Raw genomic sequence first — 20325 nt, 5'->3', positions numbered from 1 at the left:
TAGGGAAAACCACTAGACCATTCAGGTATGACCTAAATCAAATCCTTTATGATTATACAGTGGAAATGAGAAATAGATTTTAGGGATTAGGTCTGATACATAGAGTGCCTGATGAACTATGGAATGAGGTTTGTGACATTGTACAGGAGACAGGGATCAAGACCATCCCCATGGAAAAGAAATGCAAAAAATCAAAATGGCTGTCTGAGGATGCCTTAAAAATAGCTGTGAAAAGAAGAGAAGCAAAAAGCAAAGGAGAAAAAGAAAGATATAAGCATCTGAACACAAAGTTCCAAAGAATAGCAAGGAGAGATAAGAAAGCCTTCCTCAGTTATCAATATAAAGAAATAGAGGAAAACAACAGAATGGGAAAGACTAGAGATCTCTTCCAGAAAATTAGAGATACCAAGGGAACATTTCATTCAAAGATAGGCTTGATAAAAGTCAGAAATGGTATGGACCTAACAGAAGCAGAAGATATTAAGAAGAGGTGGCAAGAATATACAGAAGAACTGTACAAAAAAGATCTTCACGACCCAGATAATGATGATGGCGTGATCACTCAACTAAAGCCAGACATCCTGGAACGTGAAGTCAAGTGGGCCTTAGAAAGCATCACTATGAACAAAGCTAGTGGAGGTGATGGAATTCCAGTTGAGCTATTTCAAATCCTGAAAGACGATGCTGTGAAAGTGCTGCCCTCAATATGCCAGCAAATTTGGAAAACTCAGCAGTGGCCTCAGGACTGGAAAAGGTCAGTTTTCATTCCATTCCCAAAGAAAGGCATTGCCAAAGAATGCTCAAACTACCACACAATTGCACTCATTTCACACGCTAGTAAAGTAATGCTCAAAATTCTCCAAGCCAGGCTTCAGCAATACCATGAACTTCCAGATGTTCAAGTTGGTTTTAGAAAAGGCAGAGGAGCCAGAGATCAAATTGCCAATATCTGCTGGATCAATGAAAAAGCAAGAGAGTTCCAGAAAAACATCTATTACTGTTTTATTGTCTATTCCAAAGCCTTTGACTGTGTGGATCACAATAAACTGTGGAAAATTCTGAAAGAGATGGGGATACCAGACCACCTAACCTGCCTCTTGAGAAACCTATATGCAGGTCAGGAAGCAACAGTTAGAACTGAACATGGAACAACAGACTGGTTCCAAATAGGAAAAGAAGTATGTCAAGGCTGTATATTGTCAACCTTTTCATTTAACTTCTATGCAGAGTACATCATGAGAAACGCTGTGCTGGAAGAAGCACAACCTGGAATCAAGATTGCTAGGAGAAATATCAATAACCTCAGATCTGCAGATGACACCACCCTTATGGCAGAAAGTGAAGAGGAGCTAAAAAACCTCTTGATGAAAGTTGAAGAGAAGAGTGAAAAAGTTGGCTTAAAGCTCAACATTCATAAAACTAAGATCATGGCATCTGATCCCATCACTTCATGGGAAATAGATGGGGAAACAGTGGAAACAGTGTCAGACTTTATTTTGGGGGGCTCCAAAATCACTGCGCAGCCATGAAATTAAAAGACGCTTACTCCTTGGAAGGAAAGTTATGACCAACCTAGAGAGCATATTAAAAAGCAGACACATTACTTTGCCAACAAAGGTCCGTCTAGTCAAGGCTCTGGTTTTTCCAGTGGTCATGTATGGATGTGAGAGTTGGACTATAAAGAAAGCTGAGAGCCAAAGTATTGATGCTTTTGAACTGTGGTGTTGGAGAAGACTCTTGAGAGTCCCTTGGACTGCAAGGAGATCCAGTCAGTCCATCCTAAAGGAGATCAGTCTTGGGTGTTCTTTGGAAGGACTGATGTTGAAGCTGAAACTCCCAACACTTTGGCCACCTGATGCGAAGAGCTGACTCATTGGAAAAGACCCTGATGCTGGGAAAGATTGAGGGCAGGAGGAGAAGGGGACGACAGAGGATGAGATGGTTGGATGGCATCACCAACTCAGTGGACATAGGTTTGGGTGGACTCCGGGAGTTGGTGATGGACAGGGAGGCCTGGCGTGCTGCGATTCATGGGGTCACAAAAAGTCGGATATGACTGGGCGACTGAACCGAACTGAGCGTGTGTAAGTTAAATAAATAACAAGGATTTATTGTACAGCACAGAGAGATATAGCCATTATTTTGTAATAACTTTAAATGACATGTAATCTATAAAAATATTGAATCCCTATGTTTTACACCTGAAATTTGTATAGTATTGTAAATCACTGTTCTTCAGTGAAAAAAAAGTTGTTTGATAAATATTCTTGTGCATATATTTTTGTTCACTTGACTTTTACATTCAATTCACTTTTTAAGTAAATTCCTATAGGTAAAATTGCATAATCAAAAAATATTTTAAATAAATGGAAAGATACAATATATTTTTATATACAAAAATTATATATCAGCCTTTTCAGATAAATACATATTTCAATGAAACTCCACCCAGGTTTCCAGTGGGATCTTTGTTTATTGTGTTGATTGACTGTTTTATTTGAAATTCACCTTCCTTCGCCACCCAACCCAAAGTGTCCCTTGCACTCTACATCAGACCTCCATGTTTTATTTGGTAGAACACCGTCTTTTCCCTCAACTATATTGGGTTATAACTGACAGCACTGTGTAAGTCTAATATATACAACACAGTTATTTTATATGTGAATATATTACAGAATGCTGCCTTAAGTTTGGTTAACACAGCCATTACTTCACATAGTTTCAATTTTTTATTTTGTAGTGAGAGCTTTGAAAATCTACTGTCTTGGCAACTTTCAAGTAAATATGCAATGCAGTATTGTTAACTATAGTCACCACGCTTTACATAACAGCCCCAGAACCTATTCATCTTATAACTGGAAGTTCATACCCTTTGACTGCTTCCATCTCTTTGCCCATCTCCAGCCCTGCACCTCAGCCACAGCTCTTGTCTGCTCTCTGCTTCCACGAGTTTAAGTATTTCTTTAGATTCCACACAGAAGACAGATCGTGCAGTTTCTGTCTTTGTCTGACTTATTTTCCTTAGCATGTTGCTGCTGCTGCTGAGTCGCTTCAGTCGTGTCCAACTCTGTGCGACCCCATAGACAGCAGCCCACCAGGCTCCCCCGTCCCTGGGATTCTCCAGGCAAGAACACTGGAGTGGGTTGCCATTTCCTTCTCCAAAGCATGAAGGTGAAAAGTGAAAGTGAAGTCGCTCAGTGGTGTCCGACTCTTAGCGACCCCATGGACTGCAGCCTACCAGGCTCCTCCGTCCATGGGATTTTCCAGGCAAGAGTACTGGAGTGGGGTGCCATACGACCTCATGTTCTAGAGAATATACAAACATTCCAAGTCCTGCACTACAACAAGAATAAAGGGAGTCCTTGAAGTAGAAGAAAAGGACCCCAGACAAAAACGTGGAAACGTAGGGAGAAATGAAGAACCCAGGAATGAACTAACATGGATGGACTTGGAAGGCATTATGCTATGTGAAATAAGACAGAGAACAACAAATGCTGTATCACTTATATGTGGGATCTAAAAAAATACAACAAACTAGTGAAAATAACCAAAAAGAAGCAGACAGATGGATACAGAGAACAAACTGGTGTTTACCAGTGGGGTAGGGGGTGGAGGAGCAGTGTAGAGGTGGGGAATTGGAGGCACAAACTGCTGGGTATAAGATAGGCTCCAGAATGTATCATAGAAACGGGGAATACAGCCAATATTTTGTAATAATTGTAAATGGAAAGTAACCTTTAAAAACTGTATAAAATTTTTTTTAATTAAAAATAAACATTTTAAAATGTTAAAAAAAAAAGAGAGATGTCTTCATTGAGAAAATAGCAGGTTTCACTGGACTGGTGTGGCAGTATTCTTCTATAAATGTGCCTATAGTTTGCAGGTTTGGAACTTGTATTTCTTTTTTCAGCCCAGTTAAAACTTATTCTAAGAAAGAATTACTAGGAAGCCAGGTTATGAAACAAGCCACTCTAGACAAAAGAAGACAATCTTTCGTTGCTTAAAGTGTTAAGCTCTTCTTGGTTGACTCTTTATAACTGTTTAATCTGAGGTGAAGACCTAGTTTGTCTAGCATAACTATGGCTAAATCCAACAGTAACATTTTAAAAGTTTTTTTTTTTAAACATACTGTCAATATGGACATTTGAAATAAAGACTGTTTATCATTTTTCTTTTTTATTTCAGAACGCTTTACCCTGTACAGCTCTAAAAACCTTAGACAAGCATGGAATAAGTAAGTTTTTAATGCAGATTATGCTTTATCTTTCTCTCTCTTAATTTTTGAAACTCTCCTGATAAGTTTCTCATGACATTCTTTCATTTGTTCACCCAATTATCTATTCATCCATTCGTTTAGCCACTAGACAGTTATTTAGTCCTATTCGCCAGCCCCTGTGTTTCACCTGAGCCAACACTCTTCTATGAGCAGAGTGAGGTTGTATTCATTGCTTTAGAGTTGTTAATTTTGAAATTCACTGTGGTGTCTCTTCTTCTAACTAGATTCCAAGAAATGTTTTAGCATCCTAAAATGATGTTTCTTAAGTACAATATATCCACTGACTTTCTGATCTGATTAATGTTGGTGACAACCTTTGAGCTAGATGAAACTGATCTTTCAAATGTTTTCAGTTTACCTAATTTTTTTTCCCCTGAGCCTTAATGGGAAGCTAAGTACATGTGCCACTTGGAGTATATGTACACTGTTGATTTAATTTCTATTCTGTCATCACACCTTGTTGAAATTGTTTTATTGATTGGTTTCAAAATTTGGTGACGTCTGATGATCTGAGTGTCTCAAGTGATTCAGGGTTTGTTTTTTTTTTTTTTTTGTAAGCCAGACTGCTAGTAAATCTTTGAAAGTTAGGAAGCAGAGTAATTGAGTCACTCCCATTTGATTGTGAGCATCACATCTCAAGAATTATGTTGGGGGAAAAGGTAACTGGTTCTGCTTTGATTAAATATTATTTGTCATAACAAAATTTTGCCTACAGGGAATTTAGTGTTATTGTCTCCCTTTTTACTCTTTTGACATGTTTAATTTTATATGTCATCAATTATGGAAAAAAATAGAAACTTTTTATAATAAAAATGCCTTTAATCAATGATGTCAGTAGATAACATCAGACAGCTTATTATGAGGAACTCATGAAATGAATACATTAAATTCTTCAGTGGATTCTTTGAAAGATTTGGCAGTTTATTTTGATTAAATTCATACTTAGAAGAACACACCATATAATTATTTTTGTCTAACACAGAACTTCACATTTCCCATTTGAAAGGTCAGTTCTTAATATCTACAGAATCTCCCCTGGGCAGCACGCCCTCAGCTGAGTGGGGACATTCTGTGTGTGTTCCTCACCCTTTTAACTTCCTCCACCCTAACTTACTGATCAATGGTCTAACATATTTTAATTAAGTGCTTTCATATACCAGGTACTATCTTCAGTATACAGTTCCCGTTTTAATTAAATCATCAAACACGTTTCTCATAACTGCTCAATAGTTTTGACCAACCTGGTATCCACTTTATGAAACAATTCTTGATAAAGCAGTTGAATCTCCTAACTCCATCTCTGAAGTAACAGAAAAACTGGCGGATCTATACAGAGTAGTGTTTGTGGAGAACAGCCTTCGGTTTAGCTAACCCTCCATTTCCTTCCTTCAGAGGGACAGAGCTGAAATGACTTACAAATGGCCCAGGAAAATAAATGGCAATTTTCATCCACTTAGAGTAGCTGAGAAAGGACAGGGCAGGAAGACCTCAAGATTTTCTTGGATGTGTTTGTTCTGTCATCCTTGGTGTTACAAAGTGGCTGTAACAACTCAGCAGCATTTCTTCAAATGACAGTGTCTAGAACCAAAGCAGGAAGCAAAGTAGACAGCAGTAAGGGAACTTTCTCCCCATCCTGCTCGTATCAGGGAGGAATATCTTGGAGATGCCCAAAGAGATTTATCCCTATGTCTCTCTGATGGGGCGGACCGCATACCCTCCGTTGGCTGGGCCTTGGTGAAAAGGGAGGGGTGGACCGCTTTGTCCCCGGCCCTGACATCTTGCTGCCTCTAAGGCAGGGTTTTGTTAGTAGGGAGGAAAGAGGAATGGCAGTTAGGTACAGGCAGTCCATGATAGCTGCCACCATGATTCGAAAATGCTGTCTATTGTAGTAAACTAAAGTACATCTAGGTAGGCTTTTCTTTAATGCTCAGTTACCTTTTCTTCTTCTAAATAAGTCAGTTTTAATATTTTAGTGCATATTCATTCAGACTCCAAAATTGTGTATGTTACATGTGAGAATACAAACATGCTGTTTTATCACGTGCTTCATCTCAAAAATAAATACAGTTCTTCTATGTCAACAGAAAAGAAAGACAGGGGAGGGGAGAGCAGTTGACGATGCTACATGATGTTGGGTCCGCTGTCCTCCTGTAGATGGCACCCAACAGCATCTACACCTGACCCACTCCAGTCTCTCATCTTCGCATCTTATATTCAGCACCTACCATCTGTATGCCCAGATGGATGGCCTCTTTTTGTTCAGCCATTCATGGTGACTAGTGGGACGCCTCTCAGAGGAGATACTTTTGTCCATTTACGTCACTCTGTCTCAGGAGAAGCTAGGCTGTCTCGTGTCTTTCAAAAAGAAAAAACAATGGAAGTACTAGTCAAGCTTTGCATTGCTTTGCTTCATTCTCACCACCTAAGACCTGATGCTTTCCTTTCTCTGAGAGGTGCTGTTCATGTCACGGGTCTTGTTTTTCAGTCGCTAAGATGTGTCTGACTTTGCAACCCCATGCACTGCAGCAAGCTCGGCTCCTCTGTCCTCCACTGTCTCCCAGAGTTTGCCCAAACTTATGTCCATTGAGTCGGTGATGCTTTCTGATTATTTCATCCTTTGCCGCCCCCTTCTCCTTTAGCCTTCAGTCTTTCCTGTATAAGGATTTTTTTCCAATGAGTCAGCCCTTTGAGTCAGGTGGCCCAAGTATTGGAGCTTCAGCTTCAGCATCAGGTCACAATAAAAGTGATAAACATCACTAACAAAATTAGGCTGGCTAACCCTCCAGTATTGCTGCTGTAGAAATTTTGAGAACTGGACATTGTGCTCAATCTCGAATTTTTTCTTAAAAGATGCTAGATTTAGTAAATATGATTTTACTTTTGAGGGCAAATAATTCAGAATATGATTTTTCACAAAATAAGGACGCCGTTTCTCTTTAAGGTGTCACTTGAGAAATATTTTTTATTTGCGTTTTCTGTGAACATAGGATTTATATTTTTGCTACTAAAAACAAGTTCTAAAAAACTAAAGGAAAGATGTATTTTTATGTCAAGTCTTTTAAATCATTTGATAGAATTGCAGTTAATATCATTATTTATACAGTCACATATGCCTTTTTAAAAAACCTAGGATTAATTCATAGTCATTTAATAGAGTCCCACCCTTAGATTACTTTAAAAGCATTTTAGGGAAAATATTAAAATTGAGCTTTTGAAGTAATGTTTTAAAATTATAAACATGATATGTTTAGAACCATGCTACTTTCAAATCCCCACAAGTCTTCTGTTGTTGTTGTTGTTGCTGCCTTAAGGGTTTATTTCACAAAACACCAAGTAATAGATTCATCACTAAAAATATTATAAAAATATGATTTTCTGGTATCCGTCATGTACTGAGCCCTTAAAGTGATACTGGAGCCTCCAACCAATTTGAACCCAATGTGATTTACAGAGAAGTAAGAATTCTGAGATATGAATTATATTATTGATCCTTCCTCCAAATGGACTTGTGACCTTGTAACCATCATTGACATGTCAACATCTCTGCCTTAAGAAGGGAGTCTGGATTTGGAAGAATGGCATTTAAGGACAATTAGGCAAATGCTGGCTTTCTCCTTTGCTGCTAACTAATTTGCTCGTCGACAGCACAATTACGAAACCAAAGCAATTGCTAAATTCTCTTGTACAGCAGTAATAGGCTCAAAATAAAGTGAACTAATTTGCAAGGGCTGGTTTGAATTCAGTTTAGACAGGTTAATATAAGATGAGCAGGTTAATAGACAAGTGTAAGTCACTGTTCAGAATTAAGAAACACTGTCTTTAAGAATATGTATTAACACAGCTGTTTAAGCTAGTGGGTATGTTAACCTGCCTAAGAGTAAGAATTTCTTGAGAAATGAAGCCTTACATCTCTTTGAACAGCTGTAACAAGTGACCCAGTTTATTTTGGGACCAAGTCTGCCCTAGGTAACTCCCATGCAATTCCCTGCTGACTTCATTTATACCAGTGACCATGGGCATCGTTTTATCCTTTGAAAGAGTTTTTTAGTATTCTGGTGAAACAATGCAGTGATCAGAGAAAAATATCAAAAAGATTCAGCAGATATCTAAACTGAAAAGGACAATATAAAGAAGAAGTCTTGATTATAGGATCGAGAATAATAAATACATATTAATATAGAAAAGAAGGTCCTTTTATTCCTTCCTACTGGAATTTTATGATCCATGTGGTTTCTCTCTTGCTTGAAGGGGATTTTGGACTAAAGGGAGACAAATCTTAATTTTATAAATACATGTTCTGTTTTCCAGTGGCCTTCAAAACATTCCATTTTATTTCCTTGGAGTTATAAAGAGTCCCCCTATTTTTCTTCCAGATCTCTCTATTTATAGTTGTCTGACATTGGCATGCATGTGCAATCAACCAAGAATTCCACCCACTTAAAAGATCTTTTATTATTTTGGCTGGAGAAGAAGCCTTAGTATATATTATCCAGCAAAGTTAAGGGTAGGATTCCAGGAATGCATTTGCTTGTTTTGGAACTTTTTAGCAGCTGAACAATTTTGGAGGTTTGAAAGTAGCAAAAAGAGAACTAAGGATAAACCACCAAGTCAGATTTGGAAAACAAATTTCATGGCTGATAAAGCAAAGCATGTCCACAGACACTGAACAGGTGTTAGCCAGCCTTTTCTACTCCCTCCACCTCCATGCTTTAGTTCTGCTTATAAGCCTTCTAGTTAGTAAGTCCAACTAGATTTCCCTAAGAATTCAAAAAAAGAAAAGATGACACTTTAAGATGTGCAATAAATTCAGAGACATTACAATGAGAAAACCCTTACGGAAATGCAAAAATAGAGACGATAACATGCATGTATTGTCAGATACCAGTAGAGTCGCAAACCCTCATTTAGGAGCTTTAGAAGTGTTTTCTTGCTTGGCATTCTTGAACTTTCTTTGAACGTTTTATCTAATTTGATGATTAACTTCCAAAACATATTTTTAAAGTGGCAATGGCTTGCTAGAAAGTTGTGTTCCGTGTTCATAAAGCACAATGTATTTAAAATAATATTTAGAGGAGTAACATAAATCTCACTCTGTATATTTAAATTGGTGGTTCTCTACTGTGTATTTCTTATCATATGTTATTGCATTCCATTAAGATACAAGTAGGTGACTTCTCAAGAAAGAAAAGCCCTGTTTTCTACTCTGCCTTATTGTTCGAAGTCGACCTAAAATTTTCTAAAGTAATAATGTATTGCAGAGGAAGTCCAAGCTTTCGATTTCTCTACAGTTGCTTAAAAATCTTAGAGGAAGGTAAGAACAGTTTTTGACACTAGGGGGAGCAGTTGAGTTGAGCCAGATCTTTGAATCCTCTTTTTCCAGTTTCACTTTTTTTTTTTCTCATTGTTGATCATTTTTGTTATAATTCTGTTTACTTCAGAGTAACAGTTTTAATATATTTAGTGCCTGGAGATTTCTTCTCAGCATATTTTCAAAGAGATTGTTCTTTACATCGTCCATCACCTTTTTAGGGATGGGTTTATTAATGTAACAAGCAGTAAAACGGACAGTAAAGCAGACATTTTGGAATCCCTTTCTCTTCACTCAGAGGATGAACTGAGCTGCAGTTGTCGACTGCCCAGCTCTGGGGATTTGAGTCTAGCATCGGAGGCTACGAGGGATGTAGTTCCTCTCCACACCCTTAAAAATGTGATTTTTAACACTTGGACAGTCATATCCAAGCAGGTCTCTTGTCCTGACCTTGGACACCCACACATGGTATTGTTCAGAAGCTCCTGGTCTCACCTGCCTGCTTACAAAAAAAAAATCACAGTTCAGAGCAGTTTCTGGGGTGACTTATTTTCAGAAGGATGAATCATTAGTTCAGTTACTGAAAGCATTATGGAGGTATAATGTTTATCTGATCTATTAACCCCCTTGCCACTGAACAGAGAGCAATTCTTCTAGAAAACCAAAGAGTAGATTCTTGAAGGGGAAAGAGGAGGAGGTCCTCAAGTAGGAAATGCCTTCCAGGCTCTGGTGGGAGTCAAAGAAGACAGCATAAAAGTCTGTCCAGAACTTCTCTGGTGGCCCAGTGGTTAAGACTCTGTGCTTGCACTGCAGGAGGCATGGGTTCAATCCCTGGTAAAGGAAGTTCCACATGCCACATGGCACAGCCACAAGAGGAAAAAAAAAAAAAAAGTCTGTCCAGAGATGCACGTTGGAGGCAGCTACCAGGGGATGAAGACAAGGCTGTCTAAGCAAAAGCTGGCAAATCTGTCAAAGGCCTAGCCCTGATCACTGATAGTAGCTACAGCATAAAGTGATAACATGTGAGAGGCACCTGGTAAAAAGCCTGACATACACTCACTAATCCATAGTCCTGATGCTGCTGCTGCTAAGTCGCTGCAGTCGTGTCCAACTCTGTGCGACCCCATGGACTGCAGCCCACCAGGCTCCGCCGTCCCTGTGATTTTCCAGGCAAGAGTACTGGAGTGGGTTTCCATTGCCTTCTCCGAGTCCTGACTGTGATGGGTAATAAACCATCGGACAGCCCTTTGCAATATAGAATTGGCTCTCACGTATGTTGTGCCATCTTCATATGCTTATAACAATATTGGAAGGTAGGGCAGATATTATCATCTTTACTTTATAGCTTGAAATAAAAAGCATGCTGAGGACATTCGATCCATGCTATTGGGAGTTACAACTTAGATGGTATGCCCCAGAGTGAATCTTAGGAAATATTGTCATTTTGAAAACCCTGATATTCAAACAGGGTTATCGGTACCTGATTTTTTTTATTGTTGTTGCTCTCACTGTGACTCTGGGTCAGGAGATCTCTTCTGGGGCGTGGTGTCGTTCATTCCAGGTCTAGGTTTTCAGCAGTGGGAGAGCGGGGATGGAGTACAGACCCGATTTCCTCTCTCCTACGGAATAGTGTTTGTAGCAGACTGACCACCCACACCATCAACAAAGGTGTCTCCTGCCACTGCTGGGTAATGTGCCATTGGCATGAAGGCGGGTTGGTGACAAGACAAGGGCTGGAGATGAAGGGCCTGCCAGCCACCCACTCCGACCCTGCTGGTGGAATTTGTTGCCCATTCCACACAACTCCCACTGGCCCAAGAAATTATCCTCTGTCATTTCGTGTCATTGCCAGATTTCGTGTCATCCATGTCTTTCTTTGTGTAGCAAAGAATTCGCTGACATTAGTAACTCCTGGTGACAGCTCAGGGCAGGCCCCATGCCATTTGCTACATTTTAGGTTTTTCGTTTCCCTTCTGATAGGCAGAAACCATCCATCTTCCCTCTTACTAATTGGCAGTACGTGCCAGGCTTGGGAGTTGGCAATAGCCGTTGTTTTTCATCCTTTCAGATTATGTGTTGGACTGTTCATTCAAAAGTACACACTTCTGGTGCAGCTAAAACCTTCTTTCTCCCATCAGCTTATTAAGGGATAAAACCCAACCACACTTCTGAAACAGCAAAGAGTTTCCAAGAGCAGCTGGGCTGCTCGTTTCCCTGAAAGGACGGTAGAATTAGGCTTTCTTGAACTGTTCTCCAAAACAGATCCTTGAAGTGTGAACTGAGGAGGTTGTCTGCTTCTCCACAATATAAAATGGTGTATTTGTATTCTGTGGCTGCTGTAGAATATTACCACAAATTTATTGCTGTAAGACACCACAAATGTGTTGTCTTCTCTTGGGCTCAGCTGGTTTCTTTGATCTCGGTCTGACAAGGCCAAAAACAAGGTATTGGTAGCTGGTCCCTGTCTCAGGGCTCTTGGGGAGAATCTGCTTCCAGCCTTATTCAGATAGTTTGCAGAGCTTAGTTCCTTATGGCTGTTGGACTGAGGTCCCATTTCCTTTCTGGTTGTCAGATGGGGACCTCCCCCAGCTCTTGAAGGCCATGTATATTCCCTGTCATCATGCCACCTCCTTCTTTAAACCAGCATCCGTGCAACAAGTCTCCTCATACTTCAAACTCTGTCTCTCTCTTGCCCTTTTGTCCCATCTATTCTGCCTCCAGGAAGAGAAAGGTCCCTTCTTCCAAATTGTACAATCCAGCTTAACCTTTCTATTTTAAGACCTTAGTTGCACCCTCAGGGTGGGTCCCTTTTGCTTGAAAAGTAACACATTCACAGGCTTCAGGAATGGATGGGTGAGAGGACATCATTGGGCCTTTCTGCTTTTCATGAGTTTTACTGGGGTTTCCTACTCAGTGATGAGTTTTACTGGGGTTTCCTATTCAGTGATGAGTTGTACTGAGGTTTCCTATTCAGTGATGAGTTGTACTGGAGTTTCTTCCTACTCAGTGATGAGTTGCGGGGTGAGGCAGAGCAGAGAAGGCAAACCCAGCCGTCATCCGGTCAGACACTGCCTGTTTTGCCCAATCTCTGGCTAATCAGGTGACAAGCATAGGCCCCTGACCCTAAAGGTCCCATATTGCCTGGTTCACATTAGCTCTGCTCAAAATTATATATAAGGAAAAAGTCTGTTTCCATCCTAGCAAAGAGAATAAAAGAGATTATTCTCAGGAAAGCTCATCATCTCTAAGAAGTAAAAATTTGGCCTGACGTTTCTTTCCCCTGTAGGTCAGTGCCGTCCAGCAGAACCTTCTCTGTTGATGAAAATCTATAATCTCCATTGCCCAGGGCAACAGCCATTAGCCCACCGTGGCCACTGAGTACTTGAAATGTGGCTTAGGAACTGAATCTTAAATTTCGTTTAAATTTAATTACCGTAAGTGCCCTACATACCAACAAGTTCCATTCTGAGAGCATGTTCGTAAGTCCGATTTGTTTAAGTCCAACAAAGCCAGCCTAAGTACCCAAATAACACAATGGGCTATAGAGTACTGTACTGTAACTGGTTTATAATACTTTTCACAGAAATAATACGTAAAAGACAAACGTAAAACATAAAGAGAGCATTTTTAATCTTGCAGTATATAGTACCTTGAAAAGTTCAATAGTACAGTACAGCGGCTAGCATACAGGGCACATTCACATCTTGAGCGTTTGCAGTGTGAAGGTTCGAATGCGGGAGACTTACTGTAATTTAAATGTAAATAGCCAGCACTGGTATCTACCAAACTGGGCAACACAGCTGTGGCTCAGCATGTAAACTATCCATTTATTTTAGGTGCCCACCAATGTAATTCAAGTGTGGGTGTCTGATGCTTGGAAACTCTGTGCTCAGAAGTCCTTGCATTTTACACTCAAGTGCCTGAGGATCCTGCTTGATGTGCTTGCTTCTCACCTCTGTCTTTTGTTTGTAAAAACTCTGGGCCTCCCTAGTGACTCAGATGCTAAAGAATCCGCCTGCAATGCAGGAGACGCAGGTTTGATCCCTGGGTTGGGAAGATTCCCTGGAGAAGGGAATGGCAACCCACTCCAGTATTCTTGCCTGGAGAGCTCTGTGGACAGATGTTCCTGGTGGGCTACAGTCCATGGGGTCACAAAGAGTCAGATATGACTGAGTGGCTAACATTGAAAAGATAATAGCTCTGGAGGACCCAATAAGTGTGATAAATCTGCAGAGGGAATGGTGGAAGTATCAGGGCACCCAGCAGACATGCCGCCCCTGCCCCTCCTTCCAAGGGCCACGCTCTTCCTTCCTGAGAGCTCTGCCTACTTCAGGTGTCTGCATCCCTTCTCCTGTTCACCCTTCATCCCTTCACTCTGCATTTCCTTCTCCTGTTCTCTCCACTCTTTGCTGTTGGGAACTGCTAGGGGTTAGACACGCAGCTCTCTACCCTTTTTGAACTCCCTGAAGAATTCACGTCTTTGCTGTTTTCCCGGCCTCCTTGAACTCCCTCGACTCTGATCTGAAAATGCAGAGAGGCTCAACTTCCCCTTATCCACATATGAGATGCTGTTGAGAGGAGCTCCACCTACTGAATAAGCCTCTCATGGTCCCTGTGGGGACGTATGTTAGTTCTTTAACTTCAGAACATTGTAAATTGCCGCACCTAAAGTAACTCAGAAGGAGATAAATGTCATATTCTAATGCATATATACGGAATCCAGAAAAATGGTACTAAAGGATTTACTTACAGGGCAGCAGTGGAGAAACAGACATAGAGAATAGACGTATGGATATGAGGAGAGGGGAGGAGAGGGTGAGATGTTTGGAAAGAGTAACATGGAAACATACATTACCATATGTAAAATAGATAGCCAACGGGAATTTGCTCTATGGTTCTGGAAACTCAAACAGGGGCTCTGTATCAACCTAGAGGGGTGAGATGGGGAGGGAGATGGGAGGGAGATTCAAAAGGGAGGGGACATATGTATACCTACAGCTGATTCATGTTGAGGTTTGACAGAAAACAACAAAACTCTGTAAAGCAATTATCCTTCAATAAAAAAATAAATTAAAAAGCCTAAAAATTTTTTTTCTATTAAATTGGAAAATTACATTGATACATTTTCAAAATGTTAAATCAGTTTTACTTTTTGGAATAAAACTGCCTTGGTGTTGAAAGAAAAAATATGTAACATTTTTAAGCATGAACAGAAATGCAGAAAATTGTATTGCTCTTCATTTATTAAAAATTGCTGGCTTTGAGATCCCTTTCCTCAGCACTTATTTTTTTCATTTTTCTTTTGATTAAGTAAATGTTTATGAATTTAGTGAATCGTCAGACTCTAAATTAATATGAGCATAAGTTGTCACTGGAAAAGATGATTTGAACAACAGTGTCATCTCTTGTATCGACTGTCGCCCACTTCACACTTGACCTTGGTTGATTTTCATGAAAATTAGGATTGGACAAGGGACCCAATCATTTGTGAGGACAAGGGGTCCCCCTCATCCTTTGGGGAGACTTTCTGTAAAGCTGGGGCTCAACTTCCCCTCGTTGTGAAGAGACAGTTAATAGACTGTTCGTGTTGACAAGTGCCTCTGACATGTGCTCGGCAGCCAGTGGTCCTACTGATCTGGTGAAAATACATCAATAAATATTGCTGATACAAGTCAAAAAAGAACAGAAAAGGGGAAAGATGCCCGTGAAAGCTCATTATTGGTGCAAACGGCCAGAAATCACTTGAAAGCTACATAAGCTTTGGTATGATAGGGGCCAAGTTCCAATCTTAGATCTACTTCTGAACCATTTAATATTCAGGAAGCTCACTAGCCAGTCTGAGCCCCAGATTTTCAGTCCTTAAGACCCTTGGCAGGATTACATTCCACCCCCGTCCCACTTGTGTTTTTCAACATGCCCTGCCCTTTCCTTCCAGTCCAAGGGTTTCATTCATTTCAAGATAAGTAATTGTCCTTGAAAATGAGTACCACTGCTATAAAGGGTCCTCAGATATCTGGAATATTCCTTCTGCCTTTCTAGAAATTCATATGCTGAATTTCTTGGACACCAGATAATTTTTTAAAAATACTTCTTATTTAGAAACAAAAGTCCTCTTCCCCAGCAGTTCCTTCCTAAGAGTGATATGTTAGCAAATAGTGTTGTACATAATTCATGGAAAACTGTGATTTACCCTAGGTCTTGAAACTCATCTTATTAGACAGTTTTCCTAATTAAAGTGAAAGAAGCCCCATAGACAAGCACTGTTACCAAGTTCAAAGCATCTTTTAGACCTCTTCCGTACATGTACATGAACTCTGTACATAAGCTGCTGGGTAAGCCCAAACCAGTTACATAGAACCTGGGTGTCCACTTGACCTGAGGGTTTCATTTGTGAGACTCAAAGTAATTATTCTTATTGACTGCAGCTCCTGCATGGGGAAGACTTATGTTTAGAAACACAGAGAATAAAGGCTGGGAGCACGACTTTAGTTTGGTTCGCCTGTCATCACTGACAATCAAATGGGTAGGGGACACCAAAGGAAACTGCCTTTTTTTTCAGACACTGAGCCAAGTCCATACCCCAAGGCACAAGTCCCATGTTACTTTGCTGTATCCGTCATGGGAATAACAATAGATTTTATTTTGTCTTTGACAAAAACAATAAAGATACATGAAAAAGCCTTAAACACACATATATACAATCTGCAGGTCAATTATATTTTGTCTTATCTGCAAGAGTATTTTTAGATCATTTCTACATTTTGGGGGGTATCAGAAAAATCCAGTGGTGATTTAAAATGGAAGTGTCAGAGTGAGAGACGTGTCTGTGTGTGGTTGTTATTACTTACCCTGACTATAAATGACATATATACGAATAGAAATGTTAACACAAAGGGATCGATATTCTGGCCCTCACTGCATTATTAGCCAGCACATCTTTGTGTATCTGTATGTGGATTCTCTGCTGGTCCTCAGCTGAATTTAATCCCTCAAGACTTGATATACAAACAGAGTGCCAAATAGAGAACTTCCCTTGAATTATTCAAGTCTCCCCATAAGTGATTTCCCACTCTTCCTGCAATGGAAAACATTTGATCATAAATTCAATTAAATCAGCCATCATCTTTGTGATGTTTGTCCAGCTAAATCCTTTAGTGAATAAACCAATAAACATGCCAGCTCTGTGTGTGTGTGTGTGTGTGTGTTTGTTTATGGCATGATCGTTGGGGAAGAATTGATTTGAAGTCAAGACGAAGAGTAGTTCTCATTTCTTAGGCCAGATTTTGACCACTTTACTGCAGCCAAGGTTTAAAAGATTAAACTCTTAGCAGGGATAAAATCGCGTGCACTCCTTAAATTTATTGGCTTTTATTCCCCATCTCGGGGCCTTGTTTTAATATATTAAGTTTCATATCAAAACTAGATATACTTTGGAGATGTTAATTAAAATGGTCATGCCACACCAATCATTTTTCTTCCTCTTACTTCACACTCTCTCCTCCCTAGTTGAAACGGAGGAAACGTGACTGTTGACATGCTTTTAAATTTCTCCAGGAAAATGCCATTATAGGACTACAGTGCTGTTTATGATTTCTCATATTTATGTCAGCGGAAGAGGTAAGGTTTATTGTTGCTGTTGTTCGATTGCCCAGTTGTAGCCAACTCTTTGCGACCTCTCCATGTCCATTCCATCAGTGATCTCATCCTCTGATGCCCTCTTCTCCTTCTGCCCTTAATCTTTCCCAGAATCAGGGGCTTTTACAGTGAGTTTTCCATTCACGTCAGATGGCCAAAATCCTGGAGCTTCAGCTTCCCCATGAAGCTCTAAGGTTTATTCGAGGTTTATAAATGTTGGTTGCTTCTCATCTTCATCCTAAAGCCTTTTGGACAATAGATGTAATCAACCGCCTCTCTTCTTTTTCACTAGATCTTACTGCTGATGCTATTAATTTGGATATACTGCTGCTGCTAAGTCGCTTCAGTCGTGTCCGACTCTGTGCAACCCCATAGATGGCAGCCCACCAGGCTCACCCATCCTTGGGATGCTCCAGGCAAGAACACTGGAGTGGGTTGCCATTTCCTTCTCCGATGCATGAAAGGGAAAAGTGAAAGTGAAATCGCTCAGTCCTGTCCGACTTTTCGTGACCCCATGGACTGCAGCCTACCAGGCTACTCTGTCCATGGGATTTTCCAGGCAAGAGTACTGGAGTGGAGTGCCATCGCCTTCTCCGAATTTGGATATAACTGACCTTTATTTATGCATTATCTTTGAAACAATTGGAAGTGAAAGTGTTAATTGTTTGGTTGTGTCTATCTCTTTGTGACCCCATGGACTGACCACGTTCCTCTGTCCATGGGATTCTCCAGGCATGAATACTGGAGTGGGCTACCATGCTCTCCTCCAGGGAAATCTTCCCAACCCAGGGATCGAACCTGGATCACCTGCTTTGCCAGCAGTCTTTACTTTCTGAGCCACCAAGGAAGCCAGTGCATCTTCACATATGTGTATATTCTTGTGGTCTCTAGGGGGCAGCATGGTCTGGGAGGGAAAAAAAAGGTTAGAAGCCAGCTACTTATCTCCGTGAACCAAGAACTTCCAGATGTTCAAGCTGGTTTTAGAAAAGGCAGAGGAACCAGAGATCAAATTGCCAACATCTGCTGGATCATCGAAAAAGCAAGAGAGTTTCAGAAAAACATCTATTTCTGCTTTATTGACTATGCCAAAGCCTTTGACTGTGTGGATCACAATAAACTGTGGAAAATTCTGAAAGAGATGGGAATACCAGACCACCTGACCCACTTCTTGAGAAACCTATATTCAGGTCAGGAAGCAACAGTTAGAACTGGACATGGAACAACAGACTGGTTCCAAATAGGAAAAGGAGTACGTCAAGGCTGCATATTGTCACCCTGCTTATTTAACTTCTATGCAGAGTACATCATGAGAAACACTGGGCTGGATGAAGCACAAGCTGGAATCAAGATTGCCAGGAGAAATATCAATAACCTCAGATATGCAGATGACACCAGCCTTAAGGCAGAAAGTGAAGAGAAACTAAAGAGCCTCTTGATGAAAGTGAAAGAGGAGGATGAAAAAGTTGGCTTAAAGCTCAACATTCAGAAAACAAAGATCATGGCATCCGGTCCCATCACTTCATGGGAAATAGATGCAGAAACAGTGGAGAAACAGTGTCAGACTTTATTTTGGGGGGCTCCAAAATCACTGCAGATGGTGACTGCAGCCATGAAATTAAAAGACGCTTACTCCTTGGAAGGAAAGTTATGACCAACTTAGATAGCATATTCAAAAACAGAGACATTACTTTGCCAACAGAGGTCCATCTAGTCAAGGCTATGGTTTTTCCTGTGGCCATACATAGATGTGAGAGTTGGACTGTGAAGAAAGCTGAGCACCGAAGAATTGATGCTTTTGAACTGTGGTGTTGGAGAAGACTCCTGAGAGTCCCTTGGACTGCAAGGAGATCCAGTCAGTCCATTCTAAAGGAGATCAGTCCTGGGTGTTCATTGGAAGGACTGATGCTCAAGCTGAAACTCCAGTACTTCGGCCACCTCATGTGAAAAGTTGACACATTGGAAAAGACTCTGATGCTGGGAGTGGTTGGGGACAGGAGGAGAAGGGGACGACAGAGGATGAGATGGCTGGATGGCATCACCGACTCTATGGACATGAGTTTGAGTAAACTCCGGGAGTTGGTGATGGACAGGGAGGCCTGGCGTGCTGTGATTCATGGGGTTGCAAAGAGTCGGACATGACCGAGCGACTGAACTGAACTGAACTGATCTCCATAAAATATGTAAGATAAGCAACTGATTTTTTTTTCAACCTTCAGCAAAACAAGTAAGATATCTCAAATAGAGAAGTCAGTGTTTCCCCATGGTTTGATTGGCTGCACCTGTCTGCCACTTTGGGCATCTACTTGGATGGCCAACATTTTTTTTTTAATGCTTATTTATTTGGTTGTATCTTAGTTAGACTATAGGGCTTCCCTCATAGCTCAGTTGGTAAAGAATCCACCTGCAATGCAGGAGACCCCAGTTCGATTCCTGGGTCAGGAAGATCCGCTGGAGAACGGATAAGCTACCCACTCCAGTATTCTTGGGCTTCCCTTGTGGGTCAGCTGGTAAAGAATTCACCTGCAATGCAGCAGACCTGGGTTCATTCCTTGGGTTGGGAAGATCCCCTGGAGAACAGAAAGGCTACCCACTCCAGTATTCTGGCCTGGAGAATGCCATGGACTATACAGTCCATGGGGTTGCAGAGAGTCGGATACAATTGAGTGACTTTCACTTCACTTCACTTCACTAGTTAGACCACACAGGATGTTCTGTGCGTGATGCAGGGTCATTTGTCCATGCAGTGCCTGGACTCTGGTTGTGGCGCACTTGGGTTTAGTTGCCCCATGGCATGTGGGATCTTAGTTCCCTGATCAGGGATCAAACCCGCATCTTTTGCGTTGCAGGGCAGATTCTTAACCACCGGACCACCAGGGAAGTCCCTGGATAGCCAACATTTTTTATGTATTGGCTCAGCTACCTTGGTGGAGAAGGCGATGGCACCCCACTCCAGTACTCTTGCCTGGAAAATCCCATGGACGGAGGAGCCTGGTAGGCTGCAGTCCATGGGGTTGCGAAGAGTCGTACACGACTGCGCGACTTCACTTCCACTTTTCACTTTCATGCATTGGAGAAGGAAATGGCAACCCACTCCAGTGTTCTTGCC

General features: G+C 40.9%; 1 protein-coding gene across 4 annotated transcripts in view; it reads left to right on the top strand.

Moving 5' to 3' along the window:
- CDK14 (cyclin-dependent kinase 14) overlaps positions 1 to 20325 on the top strand; it is a 668333-nt gene that overhangs the window by 512019 nt on the left and 135989 nt on the right. For all 4 annotated transcript variants that reach the window (XM_010839815.1, XM_010839811.1, XM_010839814.1 and 1 more), the window contains one exon: positions 4186 to 4234. In XM_010839815.1, the coding sequence (XP_010838117.1) occupies positions 4186 to 4234 (49 nt within the window). The remainder of the gene's footprint in view (positions 1 to 4185; positions 4235 to 20325) is intronic.

Source organism: Bison bison, unplaced genomic scaffold (assembly GCF_000754665.1).
Source record: "Bison bison bison isolate TAMUID 2011002044 unplaced genomic scaffold, Bison_UMD1.0 scf7180017864134, whole genome shotgun sequence".
NCBI classification, from domain to species: domain Eukaryota; kingdom Metazoa; phylum Chordata; class Mammalia; order Artiodactyla; family Bovidae; genus Bison; species Bison bison.
This window is presented reverse-complemented; position numbering and strand designations above follow the sequence as displayed.